Here is a 20,918-nt window from a genome sequence, read left to right as displayed (position 1 = left end):
GCGCCTCTCGGTGTGAGCCGCTCCGGAAGAGGAGCTGGCCTCAAAAACTATGAATGACTTTCCCTCAGTGGTCCAGGATGTGTGTGCGTGTGCGTGTGCGTGTGTGTGTGTGTGTGTGTGCGTGTGTGTGTGTGTGTGTGTGGCAGGTGGTTGCTGGATCACTGGGCGCTCCGGCTGCTCTCCACTCATCCCGCAGCAGCGTGAGGTGAGATGCGGGGCTTCATTAAGCCCATCAGAGGTGTGTGTGTGTGTGTGTGTGTGTGTGTGTGTGTGTGTGTGTGTGTGTGTGTGTGTGTGTGTGTGCGGCGCTCACGTGAAGCTCCGGGAGGAGAAAACAAGTTGCCTATCCGTCCAGCCTCCCGTTAACCCGGCAGTAACTTCAAGGCGGGGGGGCGGGTGGGTTTCTGCCCCCCACCCCCCAACCCCACCCCGCCCGGGGGGGTTTATTCCCACTTGTTTACCTCCAACTTGCATTTCGATGTGCGCAACAGCACCTGGAATGCGGACACGGGCGGAGGCGGAGACGCACATGGCTCCCCCGCAGGGTGGCTGCGCCTCCCCGGCCGCGCGACGCGCGCACCCCCCGCTGCGTCCGCACCTGCGGCACCGACCCGGTCCGGCTCAGCAGAATGACAAGAACTTCACTCACTCACGCTCCCGGACGCGCTCCTGCTGCTCCTCCGCCTCCAGACGCGCACTTTCCAGGCGACATCTTTCCTCCGCTTTTTGAAGTGCGTGTCAGCGCAGGCAGGTGCAGCCGGGCCGCGTGTCCCGGCCCGGCCCGGCTCGTCCCGGCCCGGCCCCCCCGCCGCGGTGGCCCACATTAGCGCTCCTCTTCCTCCGGTCCGCTCCTGCCGTTTCATTATATCATGTCCATGTGACACGCTCGAGCCTCAGTCAATGGAAACTTAAAGGGACCTCCCACGTGACGGCGCTCCGTGCGCGCTCCCGGCGGGCTGAGTGCGCGTCCACCGGAGGAGAGATGCTGCGGCCCAATAAGAAGTGAAGATCCAGTTTGTCACAAAAAAAAAAAAGGCTGGTTTCTACCGGGGGTTTACCGGAATGATGAAGAGGAGGAGCTCCGCTGGCGCTCTGGCCTGAGGAAAGAGATGAGGAAGAGGAGGAAGAGGAGGAGGAGGAGGGGGAGGGGGAGGGGGAGGGGGAAGACTCTGGAGTTAATAAGTTACTCTAACAATGATGACTAAAGTTTGACAATGATGAAGGTCATGATGATGATGAGGACCAGGATGAAGACAAAATGATGATTATGATGAAGATAACTTGTAGTCATTGTAATGATGACGATGATGATGATGATGATGATGATGATGATAACCTGGAGTCACTGATGAAGAGGGGCATGATGATAATGAAGATGAGGATGAGGAGGAAGATCAAGTGCTGAGCAGGACAATAGTAATAACTCTTTTTCCATATGAAGATTAAGATGAGAAGAGCTAGTAGCCATTGTGATGATGATGACGATGAAGAAGAAGAAGATGATGATGAAAGAAGCAAATGCTAGAGATTATGGTGATGAAGATATGTATTAGCCATTGTAATGATGATGAGGATGACGAGGATAAGTGATGAGGATGAAGGTAATGCTACATGCTAGTGATGATGATGATGAAGGTACCTATCCATGAGGATGATGATGACGATGAAGTTGACGGTAACTCTCGGTGGACTGATGATGAAGGTGAGGTGAGCTCATGCTGACATCATCACATTGTAGGAAAACAGCAGATCTTCTGTGTGTGTGTGTGTGTTTGAGAGGGAGAGAGAGAGAGAGAGAGAGAGAGAGAGAGCGAGAGACCAGAGATGAGGTCAGCAGATAAAAAGCTCTCAAAATAATTTCTACATTAACTCTGATTAGAAATGAGCTGTTTCCAGGGAACATTTCAAGAAAAGCTGCTTCTAGAACTGTTATGCTGTGCTGTGATGTGATGTGATGTGATGTGATGTGATGTGATGTGATGTGATGTGATGTGATGTGATGTGATGTGTTGTGATGTGATGTGATGTGATGTGATGTGATGTGTTGTGATGTGATGTGATGTGATGTGTTGTGATGTGTTGTGATGTGATGTGATGTGATGTGATGTGATGTGATGTGTTGTGATGTGATGTGATGTGATGTGATGTGATGTGATGTGTTGTGATGTGATGTGATGTGATGTGATGTGATGTGATGTGATGTGATGTGATGTGATGTGATGTTCCACGACCAGGACGAAAACTGCATTGTTCCTCCTGGATCCGCGGTTCGACTATCGGTGGGATCCTCCTCTCCAGGACCTGGAACAGACTTTCCCAGGGAGGCTGAGGAGTGTGATCCCCCTATAGTTGGAGCACACCCTCCAGTCCCCCTTTTTAAACAGGGACCACCACCCCGGTCTGCCAGTCCAGAGGCACCGTCCCCGACCGCCACGCGATGTTACAGAGACGTGTCAACCAAGACACATTGAGAGTCTTAAGGTACTCAGGGACGATCTCGTCCACCCCCGGTGCCTTGCCACCGAGGAGCTTACCAACCACCTCACTGACTTCAGCTTAGGTGAAGGGTGAGTTCACCTCTGAGACCTCAGACCTCAGTCCACCACAGCTCCCCTCCTCCACAGTAAACAGTGTTAGTGGAGAGCTGCTTCCCTCCAGAGGAGTCCGACGGTTTGCCAGAATTTCTTCGAGGCCGACTGGTAGTCCTCCTCCATGGCCTCCTGAACTCCTCCCAGACCCGAGTTTTTTCCTCCACAACCACTCGGGCTGCAGTTCTCTTGGCCTGCCGGTACCTGTCAGCTGCTTCTGGAGTCCCACGAGCCAACAGGGCTCGATAGGACTCCCTCTTCAGCTTGACGGCAGCCCTTACTTCCTGTCTCCACCACCGGGTTCGGGGGTTGCTGCCATGACAGGCACCGGAGACCTGGAGACCACAGCTCCAGGCAGCTGCTTCGACAATGGAGGCGGAGAACATGGAGAACATGGTCCACTGGGACTCCATGTCCCCAGCCTCCCTCTGGATCAGGGAGAAGCTCTCCCGAACCTGGGGGTTGACAACCTTGACAGAGGGCTCCACCAGATAGGATTTCATTTCTGCTTTATGCAGATGACGTTGTCCTGTTAGTTCCATCGAACCTGGACCTACAGCAAGCACTGGGGCAGTCTGCAGCCAAGTGTGAAGCCATGGGGATGGATTTACCGGTCAGTCTACATTCCCACCCTCGCTGGTGGTCATGGTCATGAGCTTTGGGTCAAGGCTGAAAGGACAAGATCCCAGATACAAGCGGCTGAAATGAGCTTCCTTGGTAGGGTGAAGAGTCTGGGCACAGGAAGTCCGGGGACAGGAAGTCTGGGCAGCCCTGCTGAGACTGCTGCCTCCCCAACCTGGTCCCGTTCAAAACAGATCCACAACGTGAAACTGTCCAACTTTGAAGTGTAAATACAGCAAATACAAGATTTAGAATTGGCAACCTTAAACCAGATCCTACTGTTGACTCAAAAGTTGTGAACGTTTAGGGGAAAACTGGAGTTTGAATGCTGGTTGTTAATCTAAAAGCACTTAACGCTGTCAAGCTCTGAAACTAATTCAGTGAATAATCTCCATTAATGCCAGAACTCAAACATTTTGCCCCGGTGTGACGGAGAGGCCCCCTGGCAGCCGGGACCGTGTGAACGTCCCAGAGGTCCAGGGGTCTCTGGGGGGCCGGCGGACCCCCTGCGGTTCCAACCAGAGCGGATTACAACTCGCACCAACAAAAGACGCCTCCGGGCTGCGTCTCCTCCGGGCGAGTGGCTGAAAACAAGACACTTCAGGCTTTAATCCACGCTGGAACCAGGCTACAGAGGAAAAAACACCAAACTTCCAAACTCAGCAGCTTCCAAATCAAAAGAAACATGACTAACGAGTCTGAAACAGCCTGTCAGGACTCACCTTGACAGTTTTATTCATCATTTCAAATCTGAACAGTTAATTCATGAAGTTTTTTAACACTTTATATAATTTATATGTATATAATAAATTATGTAATAATTACAAATCAACAATCTAACAACATTTGACCACAAATAAACTGTTTTCACAGCAAACTGTTTATTTCATGGCGTGAATTATATTCAAGCATGTGTGCAGCATGCTTCTCTTCTGAAGATTCACCGTTTTGTTTTTTTTTTCACTTATTAGATTCTGTTCAATAATGGAAAATAAAAGCTCCTGGTGGGAAAAGGCATCCCCATGACCCCCCTGATGTGAAACAATAAACCTGCTGGCTCACTCACTCGCTCTGTCCTGGTTTAATCACTCACAATGGGAACAACTGATGTTCCAGTCCTGACATTACTGTAAGAAATAATATTACACAGCTGCGAAGGCCTGTAAAATCAAATTAAATGGTCTCCATGGGGTCAATCCCTCCTCCTCTTAACTGGAAAGAAAGCTACGTTAACATTAGTCATCAGATGATTCACGTTCCTTGCAAAGCGGCCGTGACTCCGCATGAGTGAAACGCTGAGCTCTGCCTCAACGGGGCTTTCAGACCAGACCGCCTTTGTTTCAAAGAGAAAAGCCCAGTCTTACATAAATTAAAGCGAAAGCAGCTATACAAATATCTTTTCTCTTAGTCGGGAATCGCGAAAACACAGCAGTATACAGTTATTTTAATCAAAATGTGGATTTTGCGGTCCACATTAGATAAATATGTCTAATAACATCTGGTCAAAAAAGAGCTTTTGCCTTGAAATTGCAACACATGGAAAAATTAGAGCAAGTTAGTTACTGCGAAAACAAAATGCATATTTTCAAACTAACTCCTTCAAAAACTCCTCATGCAATATTTTATTTTTATAATAAACATTAAGCTGCTATTTTGAAAGTGGTGATTTATTTGTGCACAAATAACTTTTATCCACATTGTAACACTTTTATGGTCATTAACTGCTGTACGATTGTATTTTTCCAGGATGGAAAATAAAAAGTCATGCAATAATTGCATGCTATGTTTGATAAGGCTGTATCTGTTGTTTAGAAAGACTATAAGCCTCCTCTCCTATCTTTAAAGGTGCATTAAGGAGTTTGCACGTTTTATGTGAAACAACACCCCCTGCAGGCCTTGGGCATAACTGCAGCTTAGTGAAACACTTGTGCCTGTGACTTGCGTCCATGTACGTGCACGGAAGAGGGGAACTCTTTCCTTGCTCTTTTAGTAGCGCTCGAGTAAAATTTAAGTTTCTTTTGCCTGGTGGAGTCTGTGCTGGAGCTGTGGCAGTGCTTGACGCTGGTCTTTTCTTACTTTCTGGAAGATCCATCCTCAATACTGCTCAGTTATTGCTGCTAAGCAACTGGCGGCGTAATGGCAAAGAAAACGAAACTTAAGGAAATCAGGCCAGCGGGAGGCGCATTACGTCACATCCTCTCAAATTCTCTCCAAAAAAATTCTGGTGCCGAACCGGCACTGCAACATTCAAGTAACAATTTAATGCTGTTAGCGGTACTTACAATGAATATGTCAGGGCACATTGTACACATTATTGAATATTTGTAACATATTTATGGTGGAAAATAAGTATTTTTAAAGTTGAAAAACTCCTTAATGCACCTTTAAATTATCAACACATTATCCGTATAGTACCATATCCTACCACTAGATGGTGTGCAGAGTCTCTGTTCCTGCCTTTACACTGAAATAAATGAGATTATAGGGATAGTTGACATTTTTCATATGAAATGGTTAAAACTCGTGCATTATAATGAAAATCTGATGCGGGTGAAGTTTTTTTTTATCCATTCACTTTCTAACAGGTATAGAGCACAAAAATACAAAACAAGTTCAATTTGACATGCATCTTCAAATTAAGACAGAAGAAAAAGAAAAACAAGCAAGTAAATCTGAATGTCCCCTGTTCGAAAACGCATTTAAAAAAAGCGCAAACTTTTTATGTCTTTTTCTTAGAACAACAGTCAGTGTATATGAAAGAGCCACTAAACTTGTACAGTTTTACATTATCACTACGATAAAGTAAGCCTCTATAAATTTGAACCCAATATTGAAGAAAAAAAACTAATAGTAGTACTAGTACTAGTAGTAGTAGTAGTAATAATAATAATAATAATAATAATAATAATAATAATAATAATAATAATAATCACTTAAAATGTTTTTACGTGTAGTGACTGTAGTCATCTTAACACAAAGATTTCCATTAATAAATTCAAATAAAAAGAGGTAAAAAATAATTATCTGGAGCCACTTCCTGTAACCCTTTCAGATTAAATGCTGGTTTCCTGTTCCTGTTTCATAATAAGGTTTAACCTGACTTTTGTTTTAAATGAAATAATTATTAATTATATGTAACCAGCACACACACAGTCCCCACCGAGCTTTACACATGAAACGAGGTCCTCGCGCCGCAGCGGACCCGCCAAACTGAACAGGTGTACTGTCTCTTTAAGAGCTTCTCCCCTCGAGCCTCCCGCCGCCTGTTATCTTCTGCAACAAGATGGCTGTCGTCCCTGAGAGCAGAGTCCTCACTTTCAGCGTCTTCAAATGGAGCTCCTTCTCCTCCACGTATCTACCTGAGTGAGTACCGCACGCTGCGGGTGTCCCGCGCCTGCACGAGCTGCTGCGGTGCCGGTGCGGTGTTCCGCGTGCGTGTTTAGCGGTGTTTGATCCAGCCGGCCTTCACGGGCCCAGCTCAGCCAGCTAATGCTAATGCTAATGCTGCTAGCAGCGGGGATGTTTGGTTTGTAGACCGCGCAGCCCGGCTTCAATGTGGCGCTGCTTTATTGAGGCATTTGCTGATTATTAAGTATTTTTAATGGTGGTGCATCAAAATGATGGTTCTAACTAAGCAGTTAGTTACATTTACTAAATCGGACGAAGTGTGAATTAATGATTTGCTTCTTTAAGTTGATTAGCTCAAACAAACTGAGCTGTGTTTTTGAGGCACCTGTCAGCAGCGTGCTGTCCGGGATGTCCCGGGGTGGAAAACGAACGCCGCAGCAGTCGGCCAGCCGCTGTTATCTAACAAGCGCTCCGCTTTAGCGGCTATGCTAATGAGGTTGTTTATCTCAAGCAAAACATGTCAGACTGCGGCTCCGGTACACAACCAAACCCCAGCAATGCTTCCGAATAAAGAGGCCCTCAGTTTGAAGCCACTCGCCTGTTGCTAGAGCCGCACTTTGGAGGCGGGTTAGCCTGCACAGCCTGCTAATAACAACAACAACAATCTGCTCTCTGACTAAAACCACTCAGTCGTTACTAAATAATCAGCTTCACTGCACAACTAGTTTACTGTAAAGTCTGAACTTCCTAGGTTTATTCAGGTGTTCAGCCATCTGTTTAGTCTGTTGATAGTGACTCCAGCCGTGGTGCCCTGTTAGATTTATTGTGATCACTGCATGATGAGACTGACTTTGTGTTTTCAGGAATATCTTAGTGGATAAACCTAACGACCAGTCTTCCAGGTGGTCCTCTGAGAGCAACTACCCTCCACAGGTAAGGCTCGGTCCTCTGCGGCTCCTCACTCCCATCACTGGGGCAGGTCAGTGGCACGGTGCGGCAGTGGTTAGCTCCGCTCACTGTGTGGAGTCTGTCTCTACTAACAGAACTCTTCCTGCAGTCCAAACGAGAATGAATTAATCTAGTCTTAGCATCAGGTGTGATCAGATCCAGCCTTATTTATTGTTTTTTCCACAAAACACATAACTTTCATGTAAATATTAAACATTTCTGCTTGATCTGATTGTTTTTTTGAGTCCAGATAGAAGAGAAAAAGTGAGATTTGGGTTGTAAATGCAGTCAGAATCATTGGAAGTAGCTCATGTTGTTTATAAGGGAAGCCAGCAGTGTGGGTGAATTATCCACTCCAGACTGAGGCACAGCTGGAATAATGAGCTGCTTCCTCCGTCCAGCACTCCAGAGCCACGTCCTTCAACATGTGAGTCACGGCGGGAGCCTGACGGAGGACCGGACTCTTTATAGGGTGTTGACTCATCACACAAAGTCACAAGAGCTGCTTTCTTTTGTTTTAATGGGTCGTAAAGATCAGGGGACTTTTAGGGGTTTCAGAGTAACATTGATAGGAAACGTCTTCTCTGCAGATGTTGGACTTTGCTCCCTGTGGTTTGTGGGTAGTGTTGTCCTCTCGCTGCTGATGCCCAGAGCGTCGGTGACAGCAGGCAGCGGCTCACACGCTGAGATGAGAATCCAGACGTCTTTCTCAGCTCTCCTCTCCTCTCCTGTCCTCCAGTTTCTAATCCTCAAACTGGAAAGGCCGGCGATCGTTCAGAGCATCACCTTCGGGAAGTATGAGAAGACTCACGTGTGCAACCTCAAGAAGTTCAAAGTGTTCGGCGGGATGAGCGAAGAGAACATGACGGAGCTTCTGTCAAGGTGAGGTGGGAAGAAGAGACTGAGCCCTGGATGATCTGATCGATAGCATCGGGTCTGGGCTGATTTCAGAGCTATTGATCTTTCAAAAGCGGTTCACTGCACAGTAAACTCATCACTCATCAGTTTTAGGACAGGCTGCCAGTTCCCTGCCAGGACTTTGTCTTTTGAAGGTGACGGCTTGAGTCGGACCGTTTGGTGTTCAGTGAAGGAGGAGTTAATCATGTTGGGAAATTAGACCTCAGAAATGCAACCTGAGACAGGAGGGCCAGGGTCTAGTCCTGGTCCTGGAGGGTTTAGAACCTGTTAACGTGACAAGTTTGTTTGTTTTATGTTTCACGAGTGTCCCTCATAAGCTCCCGCTGCCGCCGCCGCTGCTATCAATTTCCTGTCACGGCTCTGAGCCGTCAGCGGGGTCGTGTAACGGGGCGGGCCTGGAAAGACCTGGATACACGGGCCTGTTGACAGGAAGATGGCTCCTCTGCTGGGAGGACGGCTGTCAGTCGTCACGTCAGATACCTTTCTAGAATAAAGAAGGGAAACCACGGAGGTCAAAGGTCAAATATGTCAAACTTGCAGTGTGACATTTGAACAGTAAACGGGTAGGGAACAATCGGGAGGTCACACACACACACACACACACACACACACACACACACAGAGTCCTGTTGAAGCGGTCGGCTGTCTTTGTGTTTGCGGAGCAGCAGACGAGCCTCACAGAACACAGACTTGGACTCAGAACCGTCTAATTTTAGCTCCTGCGTCATTCGACCCGTTTGGACAAAAAAAGTTGGGAATGAAGCCGGAGCGGAAACCGCTCAGCCGCCGGCGAGGAGCTTTGATGCGATCCTGCTGTCCCACCTGAGTGGAGGAGGACGGTGGAGATGAAGACGAGTCTTCGTCACGGGCGGATCCGTGTCCCGGCCGAGTCCATGCTAATGCTAACTAGCTTCCACGGGAGCAGAAATGGGATGTTGTGAACATTTCTGTCCAGATGTCACCAATCATCAGTAACCTGTGTCACTCAGGATGCTGGTGTCAAATTACACACACTTGAGGACATCGCCACTAAAAAGTTGTGAAACTTTGAGTTTTTATTTTTTATGATTTGCGTGCCACACTGATTTAAAAAAAGCTGTGAAGCAGTGTCGACCTCTTGACCCCAGATGAGGCCGCCTGTTGACCCTCTTCCTCCTCCTCCTCCTGTCTCCGTCCCCCAGTGGCCTTAAGAACGACTACAACAAGGAAACCTTCACCTTAAAGCACAAGATTGACGAGCAGATGTTCCCCTGCAGATTCGTCAAAATAGGTGAGTACCGGCGCCGCGCCGCCTCGCTCACGTCCTCCCCGTCTTCTCACCTCCTCCCCGTCCTGCTCCGTCCTCTTTGTCTCAGTGCCTCTGATGTCCTGGGGTCCCAGTTTCAACTTCAGCATCTGGTACATCGAGCTGCACGGCATCGAAGACCCGGACGTGGTGCAGCCCTGCCTTAACTGGTACAGCAAGGTAGGAGAGTCCGGCCGCTCAGACGTCCCGACGGCGCCTCCAGTGGATGAACGACCGTCTCCTCTCCCGTTTGGTCCTCAGTACAGAGAACAGGAAGCCATCCGCCTCTGCCTCAAGCACTTCCGGCAACACAACTACACCGAGGCCTTCGAGTCGCTGCAGAAGAAGACCCGGATCGCGCTGGAGCACCCCATGCTCACCCACCTCCACGACCGGCTGGTGCTGCAGGGGGACTTCGACGCCTGCGAGGAGCTCATCGACAAGGCCGTGCGAGGTATCGGGTCTTTAACGCTCTGCCGTGATGACTGTCAGGAATCGCTACATTTTCTTTAAATTTCTCCAGTGAAAACCGTTTTAATCCGACTTCTTTCATGTCTTTTCTTCATTCATCCATCTTCTAGGTCGGTTTTGTTCATCGGCAGGGCGTTAGAGTTAAGAGTTACAGACAGGACTGGAAATCAGCTGAATGAAATGCTAGCTTGAGCTTTAGCCGAAGCTTTGTTCCTTTTTCCTTCATTTTCTGTGTATTTGTTTCAGTTTTTCCTCTATTGAAACCAGATTGTCAGGTTAGATTTGGAGTCATGGAGCCCAGACAGACTCTGACACCTGCCCCCCCCCCCCCCCCCCCCCCCCCCCCCACCCACCCCCACACACCTCTTCTTCTTGTGTCTCTCCAGACGGTTTGTTCAACCAGTACATCAGCCAGCAGGAGTACAAGCCCAGGTGGAGTCAGATCATCCCCAAATGCAACAAAGGTACAAGCGCCCAAGAAATCAACAGAGACGACATGAACAGTGAGAGCATCTATTGAAGCAGCCCCCCCCCCCCCCCTCTTCCCCCTGTTATCTCGTATCTTGAACATTTCTCCGGGAGACGTCTGGCTCTGCATCTAAACCGGATCTTTTTTTTTTGTGACATTATCCGCTCCATCGCCTCCCTCTGCGTCATCCTCCATCCGTCTCCCCCTCCCTCCTCTCTGCAGGTGACGCCGACGACAACCGGCCGGGCATGAGGGGAGGACATCAGATGGTCATTGACGTGCAGACGGGTGAGACTGTGACTCACTCCACCTGCAGAGCGCCGCCTCCTCCGGGATCAGTCCAGGCTGAATGTTTAATCTCTGACCGTCCGGCCGGTTCAGACCGATTCACTGATGCCTGGTTTTCTCTTTCTGACCCTTTAAAGTTCCTTTTTTGGGGAAGTTCAACCTCATAACGTGCTCCTGTTTTCATTTTGGTTTGGTTCCGTCCTGATCTGACCTCAGCCTCTTAAAACCACCGTGATCGACTATTCTGATCTCAGCCTGAGGGTTAAATTCCCTCCTCTCTGCCTCTAATGCCTCGGTTCCTGGAGCTGTGTGTGTGTGTAAGTGGAGCACTTGGCTGGTTATTAGATTAGATGGAGGTGTGTTGAAGCTGAACTCGGTCTTCCCACCGTGGCCGTTCCGTGTGGTGTGATGGGAGACGGTGCCAGAGGGAATGAAGAGAGGCAGAAGTGTGTGTCTGAGACAGTATGACTGTATTAACTCTGAAGGAAACGACTCTGTGGTGCTGTTACCACATTCTGTGTCACACAGCGACATCTAGTGGCTCAACATGTCACCAACCACTCAAAATGTCAACTACAGTTATTATTGTAGTCTTCAGATTGCAGTAATAATGCATTTTAATATAAAAAAAAAAATAGTAAAATTTGTTTTAGTCCAAAAAACTCTTATTTTTCACGGTATCCAGAAAGTAGTTTTGTTTCTGTTGGTTAGATTCTTTATATCGGCTTCGTGAAAACAGTTTCTTCTGCTCTGGACTTCCTGGTTTCTGACTCACCGCTGCTGTTCGGTTCTACTCGTCTCGTTTTGGACGCTCGTCTCCCTCCCACTCGTCTTCCTCCAGCCTCTCGCCTCGCTCGCTTCTTCTCTTGTTTTTCGTGATCCCTCGCCGCTCAGAGGTTTTTGATGAGTTGACTCGGTGTGGTTCTGTTGAGCCGTCGGTTTGAGTCCCGGCCGGTTCCCGATGGCGGCGGCTGACGGCGTTTCCTCCCTCAGAGACGGTGTACCTGTTCGGCGGCTGGGACGGGACTCAGGACCTGGCCGACTTCTGGGCCTACAGCGTCCAGGAGAACCAGTGGGCCTGCATCTCCAGAGACACGGAGAAGGAGGTGAGCGTCTCTCGCCCGCGGCGTTCCTTCCCGTTAACCCCGCCCCCGCCCCGCTCACTGCCCGTCTCGTCCAATCAGAGCGGCCCGAGCGCCCGCTCCTGCCACAAGATGTGCATCGACTCGCAGCGGCGGCAGATCTACACGCTGGGCCGCTACCTGGACTCCAGCGTGCGGAACAGCAAGTCCCTGAAGAGCGACTTCTACCGCTACGACATCGACGCCAACAGCTGGACGCTGCTGAGCGAGGACACGTCGGCGGACGGCGGGCCCAAGCTGGTCTTCGACCACCAGATGTGCATGGACTCGGAGAAGCACATGATCTACACGTTCGGCGGCCGCATCCTGACCTGCAACGGCAGCGTGGAGGACAGCCGCACGTCGGAGCCGCAGTTCAGCGGCCTGTACGCCTTCCACTGCCAGGCCGCCGCCTGGAGCCTGCTGCGGGACGACTCCTGCAACGCCGGGCCCGAGGACGTGCAGTCCCGCATCGGACACTGCATGCTGTTCCACACGGTGAGTCGCCGCGCCGCCGGGCGCCGGCGGGGGGCGCTCCGGCCGGTCCTGACGGCTTCTCTCTCCCCCAGAGGAACCGCTGTCTGTACGTGTTCGGAGGTCAGAGGTCGAAGACCTACCTCAACGACTTCTTCAGCTACGACGTGGACGGAGACCACGTGGAGATCATCTCCGACGGCACCAAGAAGGACTCGGGAATGGGTGAGGAGGGGCGTCCGCCTCCACCGGTCCTCCGTTCAATAACCCCGCCCTAACCCCGCCCCCTCCCGCCCCTCCCCCGCAGTGCCCATGACGGGCTTCACCCAGAGAGCCACCATCGACCCCGAGCTCAACGAGATCCACGTCCTGTCCGGACTCAGCAAGGACAAGGACAAGAGGGAGGAGAACGTCCGCAACTCCTTCTGGATCTACGACATCGCCCGCAACAACTGGTGGGGAGGACGCACACACACACACACACACACACACCTGATAACTGGGAATAGCTTTAAAATATTCTGTGTGTGTGTGTGTGTGTGTGTGTGTGTGTTTTCAGGTCGTGTGTTTATAAGAACGACCAGGCGGTGAAGGAAAACCCGAGTAAAGCTCTGCAGGAGGAGGAGCCGTGTCCGCGCTTCGCACACCAGCTGGTCTACGACGAGATGCACAAAGTAACACACACACACACACACACACACACACACAGCTTGAGTAGTGACACTCTCACACTCTGCTGTTTCTGTCAGACTCAGACTCGTTGCTGGGGTCTGAGGTTCTGTCCTGAAGCCGGTCTTCTGGTGTGTTTCTCCTCTCTGCAGGTGCATTACCTGTTCGGGGGGAACCCCGGGAAGTCCTGCTCCCCCAAGATGCGCCTGGACGACTTCTGGTCCCTCAAACTGTGCCGGCCCTCCAAGGAGTACCTGCTGCGCCACTGCAGATACCTCATCAGGAAGTACAGGTGTGCTGAACAAGAGCAGAACACTTCCTGTATGAGGCTTTTCCTTTTTGGAAGGCTCCTCTTCCCCTCATCTGCTGATCTCTTCAGAGCTCACCCTCTCTTCACCACTGGAGGGCGCTGTGGCTCCAGGCTCTGTGGAGCAGCGGGGGTTTGCTGCCCCCTGCTGGTCGGTGTGTTCACTCTGTCTCTGCTGTGGTCAGGTTTGAAGAGAAGGCCCAGTCGGAGCCGCTGAGCGCCCTCAAGTACCTGCAGAACGACCTGTCGCTCACCGTGGACCACACGGACCCGGACGAGACCAAAGAGGTACCGGGGAGGGTCGGGGGGGCGGAGGGGGCGGGGTCTGTGGTCTGATCAGGATGTGAACCAGCGTCTGCTCTCTGCTGCAGTTCCAGCTCCTCCCGTCGGCTCTCTTCAAGTCCAGCTCGGATTTCATCCCTCTGGGTAAGACGCTCGGGGACGGAGGACACCTCTGGTCCTGTGGGGAACCCGTCGGGTTCTGGTCCGGACCCGGACCCGGGTCAGGGTCAGTAACGTGTGGTGTCCCCCCAGGCTTCTCGGACGTCGACCAGACCTACGCTCAGCGGACGCAGCTCTTCGACACGCTGGTCAACTTCTTCCCGGACAGCATGACGCCGCCGAAGGGCAACCTGGTAGACCTCATCACGCTCTAGCCCCGCCCCCTGTACTGCCCCCTGCTGGCGGGCTCCACACTGTACACCCAGCTCGCCACACACACCTGCTGCTGAAACAACACTGTGCCAGCTGGACCCGGCAGCCCCAGGTGTGTGTGAGAGTGTGAGAGAGTGTGTGTGTGTGTGTGCGTGTGCGTGTGCGTGTGTTTCCTCAGACCACACTAAGCCCCTCTAAACTCTGCCAAACATCACTTTATACTTTCTGTCTTCACTTGATTTTCCTTCAAGGAAAAGTTTACGCCAAAAAGAGGATTTGCACACTTGTTGGATTTTTTTTTTTTTTTTTTTTTGGATTTATTTTGAAAGAGATGTTCGTGAAGCGGACGCCTCCCCTCCGAGACCCTTCAGCTCTCATTATTTATTGGACTCCTCTGCGTCCCGATGAATTGGTTTGCTCGCTTCTCTCGCCAGATGCAAAAAAACTTTAAAAAAATGGAAAAAGAACTGAAAAAAAGAGAAAAAAAATCAACAATTTTACTCGTGTTGTAGGACTAGTAGAGGAATGATAAGAGTTTAATATATATCTGAGTATCCACTCCCCTGTGCAGCTGGCTGAGCCCAGGCCAGCCTCTCCTCTGATCACTGTAATTTATCCGATTTGTACAGAAGATGTAAATACACAGAGGAGCTTTTTCCACAGGGGGAGCTGATCTTCCGCCGGCTGGTCTCCTTTTCTTGTCCCGTCTCCTCTGTAAAAGCCAATCAGGGTGGTTCATCCCTCTCGACGCCCCGGAACTCTCATTCAGACTCGGACGGAGCTGACCCTGACCCTGAGTCAGGCATGGAAGCTGGTCAGAGAGGCGGCAGACCGAAGCTGCACACTAAACAATGATGGTTTCAGCTCTCAGGAGGAAACTGAATCCCTGGTGAAATAAGCGTCTAACACTATAAATGTAACAGTGGGAGACTCTGAAGGAGTCAAGCGCCTCGTTCTGCTGGAAGAATCCATAAAACCACTGGTTTTTAATTCATTATCATGATTTCCTCCTAATAAGACAACTTTGTAACTTCAGTAAAGACCAACAACCAAATAAGAATGGAATTGGTGAGATTAGACTGGATTAGAGAATCTTAGACTTTCTGCTCCAAAGCGTCTAAAAGAATCAGAAACTACCTGAAACCTGGATTTACACGCAGCGTGTATCAAGCATCAGGGTTTTTCATGAACTTCTGACCTTTTCCCCTCATCACAGGTCCGAATCATCATAATCCAGCTTTTGGAAAAAGCTTTTCTTTATGATACTAATGTAGAAATCATAATTTAGACTTTTTAAGATGCGTCTGTTCTGGTCCGGTTTACTTTAAGATGAACTCACACACATACGAGTCAAAGACGTGCGAGAACTCCAAGAATAAATGATCTTTTCCATTGAGACACTATTTATTCAGCCGAAACACGACTTTGAGCGGCACATTTACTAACTTACAATTGCACTTATTTTGAAATTAAAGGACTATGCTGGCTGGTGTTTCACAAGGTTTCAGGATTTCCCAGAATAAGAGTCACGCACTTCCCCCTGATAATTCCACTTTATAAAAATAAGAGAGGAAAAAAAACAACTTTTTTTTTTCAAAGCGTTAACACTAGCATCCCAAAGCTAACAGCTGGGACGGTATGAGCGTTTGGTGCTTTTTCATGGCTGTGGTGAACTTCCTGCTTTAAATGACCACTGACTGTTGACGTCTTCTGGCGCGCTCTCTGCAGACGCCCCTCATTTCTAATGTGATTACGCTGTGAAATGACCTGAAAGCTTTTTCATTCGACTCTCGCTTGTAGAGAAGCAGATGGCGGGAACGGGGTTTTCTGTCCTGTAGCGTTCGTCGAGCTGAGAAGATCGATACCACACTCATGTATGTTGTGAAGCTACGTGTAGCAAAGCTGTTAGCATAGCTTAGCATAAAGACAGGAAGTGATCAGAGTATTTCCTGTTACTCTGAACCTTTTTATAGAAGATTGTTGCTGCTGTCAAATCAGAGATTATCGTTCTCCTGTTAGCTTGGCAGTGAATTGGACAAACTATTGCTAGTAAGGCTGTTAGCTTAGCATAAAGTCTGGACGTCACAGAACTTACGCTTGATTGTGATCTTCAGCTTTCACATTGAGCCACCTCACTCCTCCAGCCAATAACATTGTTAGCATAGCTTAGCATCAACACTGGAGGTATGCAGAGAATTACCAATCCCACCCCTCATACATCCTGTTAGCTTAGCATAGAGAAGCAGAGTGGAATTCTGGGAAATATGTTTCATCTTCTTTAGCTCAGCTGAGGTGATTCAGTACTTTATTTTGCTTATTTCTGCTTCCGCTAGCTGCCTGCTAGCATTTGATTTGAGTGTGGCGTCGTCTGGCAAAAGAAGACGAGTCTTTGTAGCAGACAGACGGCGGTGTGGTCCAGACGGCGGTGCGGTCCTTTAGCGTGAAGCGTCCGCCGTCTCCACGCCAAAGCGTGATCCGGACACGCCCTCTCCTGTACGACAGCGTGGAACTCAGACCTCCTCAGGATGTTGTTTACTGTGCTCATCATCGCATCGCTGCGAGGAAAGTTACTGCTATGTGTGTGCGAAAGAGAGTGTGTGTTTGTGTGTGTGTGTGTGTGTGTGTGTGTGTGTGTGTGTGTGTGTGTGTGTGACCTTGTGAGGAGAGTACGAGCCAGTAGGATCTTCATGCTAACAGGGTCATTTCAGGATGGCGGCGGGGTTTTCAGGCTCCCAGCACTTGTCGTAGCATTTTTTTTTTGTGCCACATTAAAGATGAATTAAAAGCACCTTTTTTTCTCCCCACCTTTTCAAAATAAAAGATCCCACAATGCCAAATACTGCATTTAATCCTCTGTGGCTGTGTTTGCGTGGAGCCTGTCGGGACGGGACCGGGGACTCGGACTCTTGGGGCCGGTACTCTCAGACCAGTGCGCACTACTCTGTGGATACAGTGAATGTGTAGGAACCCTTGTAGTATTGCATTGTATGTAATGTACATAATGAATAAAGATTGTATTTTGTTGAACTTTTCTTAAATTCCGAGACGCTTCCTTTATTTGCAATTCCGAAAAACGAGTACAAAGAAAAGTGACGGCCGGGACCGTCGGCAGGATTTACAGCTTCCAGTGTGTCAGACCCCCTGTTGTTCGCCCCGAGAGGCGAACGCAGCATAAATACAGGAAAAATAAACAAACAGGTGAAACAACAAAACAGCACAGATGGTATAAAATCAAACAAGTCACTCAAAAACAAGCAGGAACCACGCCGGTGGAGTGCCGAGGGTAGTGGGTCCACGTGTGAAGGTACATCCAGAAAAACTGCTTTAAATGCAGGAAAGGTTTAACGTTTCACATCAGGAACAATAAAACGATTATTTACAAAGTGTTTTTTTCTTTTTTAAAGGCAGCACTGGTGTTGGAAGATTTGAGAAATTGGTTTTACACACTTGTCGAACTGCCACCATATTCATACGGATTAAGAAGAAAAATCTGAACTTATCCCTTAAAATGTTTTATTTATAAATCCATGAATTTATTTTTTGGCTTTTTACAGTTTTTCAAAGTTCTATCAAGCATTTTATTAAATTAACTGGCATATTGCACTGTGGCATGATGATGATTGGCTTAAGTTTTTCCAAAATAAGAGCGCTTTAGTTAAGAGCCGTTCTAAACCGGGCAAGCTAGTGATGCTAACCATGTTGTCCTGTGTACACCAGTTGTTTCAACTGCCATGACATTAATGCTAATGCCTCCCGCTCGCGACACCATCTTGTGGCGGTATTACACACTACAGTCCAGATCTGTTGTTTTAGAAGTGACGAATCCCAGAGCCGTTTGTAGAAACGTGTTCGTGCTCATTACTTGACTTGTGGACGGGATTGTGATTTTGAAACTGTGACATGAAGGCGAAGAAAATGAAAGACAAAAACTGAAGAAGAGCAGGCAGGACGATCCAGAACCTCACTTCAGGTAAGTCACCTGTTGCTAACTTAGCTTTTGATTTAGACTGATGTTATGTCTGAATATTCAATGATCGCTAAGCTAGTAGTGTGGCATAACCACTGTGTTTTTGGAGATGTTATAACGGTTTTCTCAATCTTTTGTTTTAATTGATACGTCCCACTGCACAGCAGATGGAGGGGTCACAGTATTTCAGTGCAGTCTCTATTTAAACCAGAAGATGGCGCAGTGAATACTGTGTGACGTCGCTTAAAACCTACGAAATGAGGCACGAATCCGGACCTCGTGAGAAGTCTTCTAATGGCTTCCATACGTCAGAATTGTTTTTGCATTCTTCGGTTAAAATTTGTCTCTACTGCTAGCTTCCCCCTCGCGGTGGAGAATCGCCGGAGGTCGTCAGTCTAAAGCTAGTCTGAGGCAGGACGACCAGGACGGCTCGCGGCGCTCCGTATTCACCTGGTTCCTGCCTCGCTTCGGGCGCTTTCAGAAGTACGTACATGTGAGAACAGTGACGTGGACACGAAGCGGGTTGTGCTCGGTAGGAAGTGGCACGCTTCACAAACTTATATAATAACTATCAACACAAGAGGGGACTCTGCAGACATCCCACAGAGCCGCCCCAGAACGGGAACGCAGCGTCCCGGCTGCTCTATGTGACGTAGGTCTGTGAGGTGAGTCCGGTTGGGGGGGCGTCCCCCTCACAGGTGGGTGTCCTCCTCGTCGGGGAGGTCCTCCTTCAGGAGGTTGTCGATGGGGACGATCCAGCTGTCGTTGAACTCCCCGTTCAGCGCCACCTTCTTCTCCTGCATCTCCGGCTGCACCTCCACCTCCAGCGTGGGGTTGTCGTGGTAACCGTTCTCCACCGTGTGCAGCTCCTCCGTCAGGTGTTGCTATGGAGACGAAGATGGAGATGTTCTATCTCAGAAGGAAACAACCGGAGGCTTTAATTTTGAAAGTTAAAGCTGAAGAGGCGTTTCCCCAGCTGGCCCTCCGCCACTCTGATTTGTGGACTTTATCGTGTGTTGTTTCCTGTCTTTCTTCCCGAGTTGTTGAGCCGGCAGGCGCTCCACCCACCTGGTTCTCGTGGTAGGGCTTGCGGTGGTGCGTGGCGCACACCGCCAGGATGATGATCATGATGAGCAGGGCGCCACAGGAGGCCAGGATGGCGATCAGCGTTGTGTTGTTGGTGGGCTTCTTGGTGTTGGGGAAAGACAGAACGGCGTTAGCTGGACCCTGTGCTCGACGTGCACGGCGGCGTGCGGACCCTCACCTTGGTGATTTCCTCGTAATACTGCGCCGCCTGGCTGGTTTTCACTGCAAAGTCAAGAAGGAACCATTTACTGCAGATGACAAATCCAGCAGAGAACCCTGACCGATCTGGACGGGGTTTCTGTTTTTTTTTGGGGTTTTTTTTTTTACCTTTTCCGTTTATCTCCACAAGGTCAAACTGCACTTTGCCGTTGTGGTGCCGCCACGTCAGCGTGCACGTGCCGTTGAGCCAGTTGGGCATGAGGAGCTTGCACACCTTGGCCAGGTCTTCCTCTTCCTTGGTCTGAAGGTGAAAGAGACGGGGTTCAGGTGGTTTCTGGGGGGGGGGGGGGGGGGGGGGGGGGGGGGGGGGGGGGCAGCGGTGGAGGCGGTCCGACACGCCGACCGGAGAGGTGTGGGAACAAAGGAAGCCAGTGAAAGGCAGGAAAGGTTCCTACAAAGACACTTTCCCACCCTCACTGGAATCTTTTATTCTGTTCTCTAATAGCAGGCTTCGCTGTTTCCTGTCCTGCTGCTGGAAACAGTCTGGACAGCACACTGATCTTCCCACACTCTTCTTTCGGGGGGGTTTGTCTTTCCATTTCAATGAAATGCAACTGATGAGCAACACCAGATCTTAGTTAATACCAACCTTGGTTATCTTCAGTCTACATAAAGTTATCAGCTTCTTTCAGCTTCAGTTTGAGATTTAAGGTAATTTTTGAGATGGGTGTGGTTTTACTAACATTCTGATCCTTCTTTCTTAATAACAGATCTTCAAAGTAATGCCCCCTGAACAGATACTGTCAGATACTTGTCATTATTCTACGATCGTTCAGTGACGGTCGCCAGAAGTCCATCCACTGGTCAAACTTATGACAACTGCAATGAAGTCCCTCGACTGGCTGCTGTTCAGAGTGAGAGTTGAGAGTTTACATCCTTCCAAGACCGGTCTTTGGTCCTGATACAGTGTTTGACATCAACACACCATGATGTTCTAGAGACTAAAACAGACTGCGGAGATAAATGCAGCATTGTTTTCCAGTCCGGTCTCCTTGGGTTTGAGGCGTAGCTGCTGCTGAAGAAAGGGGTGGAAGTGGTGTGGGCTTGTCTCCCTCAGACAGAACAATGGCTGGGGCTCAATGACACTCACAAAAAGTACTGTTTGATTGTTTCTGTGAATAGAAACAGCCTCATGCTTGTAAAAGAAACAGAACGGAGTCTTACCTCCTGCTCGCTGAGGAGAGAATACTGTGGAGAACATCGACACAACGTCAGTCAGAACCCGATTCACACCGACTTGTTCCAGAATGTGTCACCGCTTGATGCTTCACTCACAGTGAACTTCTTTGTCAGAGCCGAGGTGCTGCTGCTGGTGGTGACGATGGTGGTGATCTGGGGGGGCAAGGTCCCAGCTTTGGTACTGACGGTCACCGGGGGCTTGGTCTGGAGCTTGGTGGTCGTAGTGGTCTCCGGATTCCCCGCCGCCGCCGTGGTCTTGTCGGTCGTCGGTCCTTGGCCTGGCGGGAGTGTTCCCTTGGTACCTTC

The 20,918-nt window shown here is 49.5% G+C and overlaps 2 protein-coding genes across 4 annotated transcripts in view; one reads left to right on the top strand and one right to left on the bottom strand.

Annotated features, from left to right (window-relative positions):
• Positions 1–232: 232 nt before the first annotated feature.
• Positions 233–20,918, bottom strand: part of podxl (podocalyxin-like) — a 30,146-nt gene continuing 9,460 nt past the window's right edge. Inside the window, exons 3-10 of one of the 2 annotated variants that reach the window (XM_030113308.1) lie at positions 20,709–20,914; positions 20,598–20,621; positions 19,542–19,674; positions 19,393–19,436; positions 19,197–19,316; positions 18,811–19,012; positions 1,381–1,388; positions 233–248 (exon numbers count right to left, since the gene is read on the bottom strand). In XM_030113308.1, coding sequence (XP_029969168.1) covers positions 18,821–19,012; positions 19,197–19,316; positions 19,393–19,436; positions 19,542–19,674; positions 20,598–20,621; positions 20,709–20,914 — 719 coding nt within the window. In that variant the 3' untranslated portion in view covers positions 233–248; positions 1,381–1,388; positions 18,811–18,820. Of the gene's footprint in view, positions 249–1,380; positions 1,389–17,184; positions 19,013–19,196; positions 19,317–19,392; positions 19,437–19,541; positions 19,675–20,597; positions 20,622–20,708; positions 20,915–20,918 lie in introns of those variants that run through there. The other variant, XM_030113307.1, reaches the window with a different exon arrangement.
• On the top strand, positions 6,479–17,193 carry mkln1 (muskelin 1, intracellular mediator containing kelch motifs). 2 transcript variants are annotated; one of them, XM_030113306.1, is made up of 17 exons: positions 6,479–6,572; positions 7,421–7,490; positions 8,245–8,387; positions 9,605–9,693; positions 9,779–9,888; positions 9,970–10,162; positions 10,566–10,643; positions 10,871–10,936; positions 11,930–12,042; positions 12,121–12,555; positions 12,627–12,756; positions 12,839–12,986; positions 13,091–13,205; positions 13,353–13,492; positions 13,693–13,795; positions 13,879–13,933; positions 14,042–17,193. In XM_030113306.1, exons 1-17 carry the CDS (start codon positions 6,493–6,495, stop codon positions 14,161–14,163), a joined length of 2,190 nt encoding a protein of 729 aa, XP_029969166.1. In that variant the 5' UTR covers positions 6,479–6,492; the 3' UTR covers positions 14,164–17,193. The 2 variants fall into 2 exon arrangements, with proteins under 2 accessions (XP_029969166.1, XP_029969165.1); XM_030113305.1 differs by having other exon boundaries at positions 10,566–10,682.

Source organism: Salarias fasciatus, chromosome 17 (assembly GCF_902148845.1).
Source record: "Salarias fasciatus chromosome 17, fSalaFa1.1, whole genome shotgun sequence".
NCBI classification, from domain to species: domain Eukaryota; kingdom Metazoa; phylum Chordata; class Actinopteri; order Blenniiformes; family Blenniidae; genus Salarias; species Salarias fasciatus.
The sequence above is the reverse complement of the archived record's forward strand: the minus strand, read 5'-3'. Positions and strand labels throughout refer to the sequence as shown.

Coding starts and splice junctions, on each gene's coding strand:
- mkln1 (XM_030113305.1), top strand. CDS start 6,493: ATGGCTGTCGTCCCTGAGAGCAGAGTCCTCACTTTCAGCGTCTTCAAA. Junction 10,937..11,929: donor GGTCATTGACGTGCAGACGG/GTGAGACTGTGA, acceptor TTCCTCCCTCAG/AGACGGTGTACCTGTTCGGC. Junction 12,757..12,838: donor CAAGAAGGACTCGGGAATGG/GTGAGGAGGGGC, acceptor CCTCCCCCGCAG/TGCCCATGACGGGCTTCACC.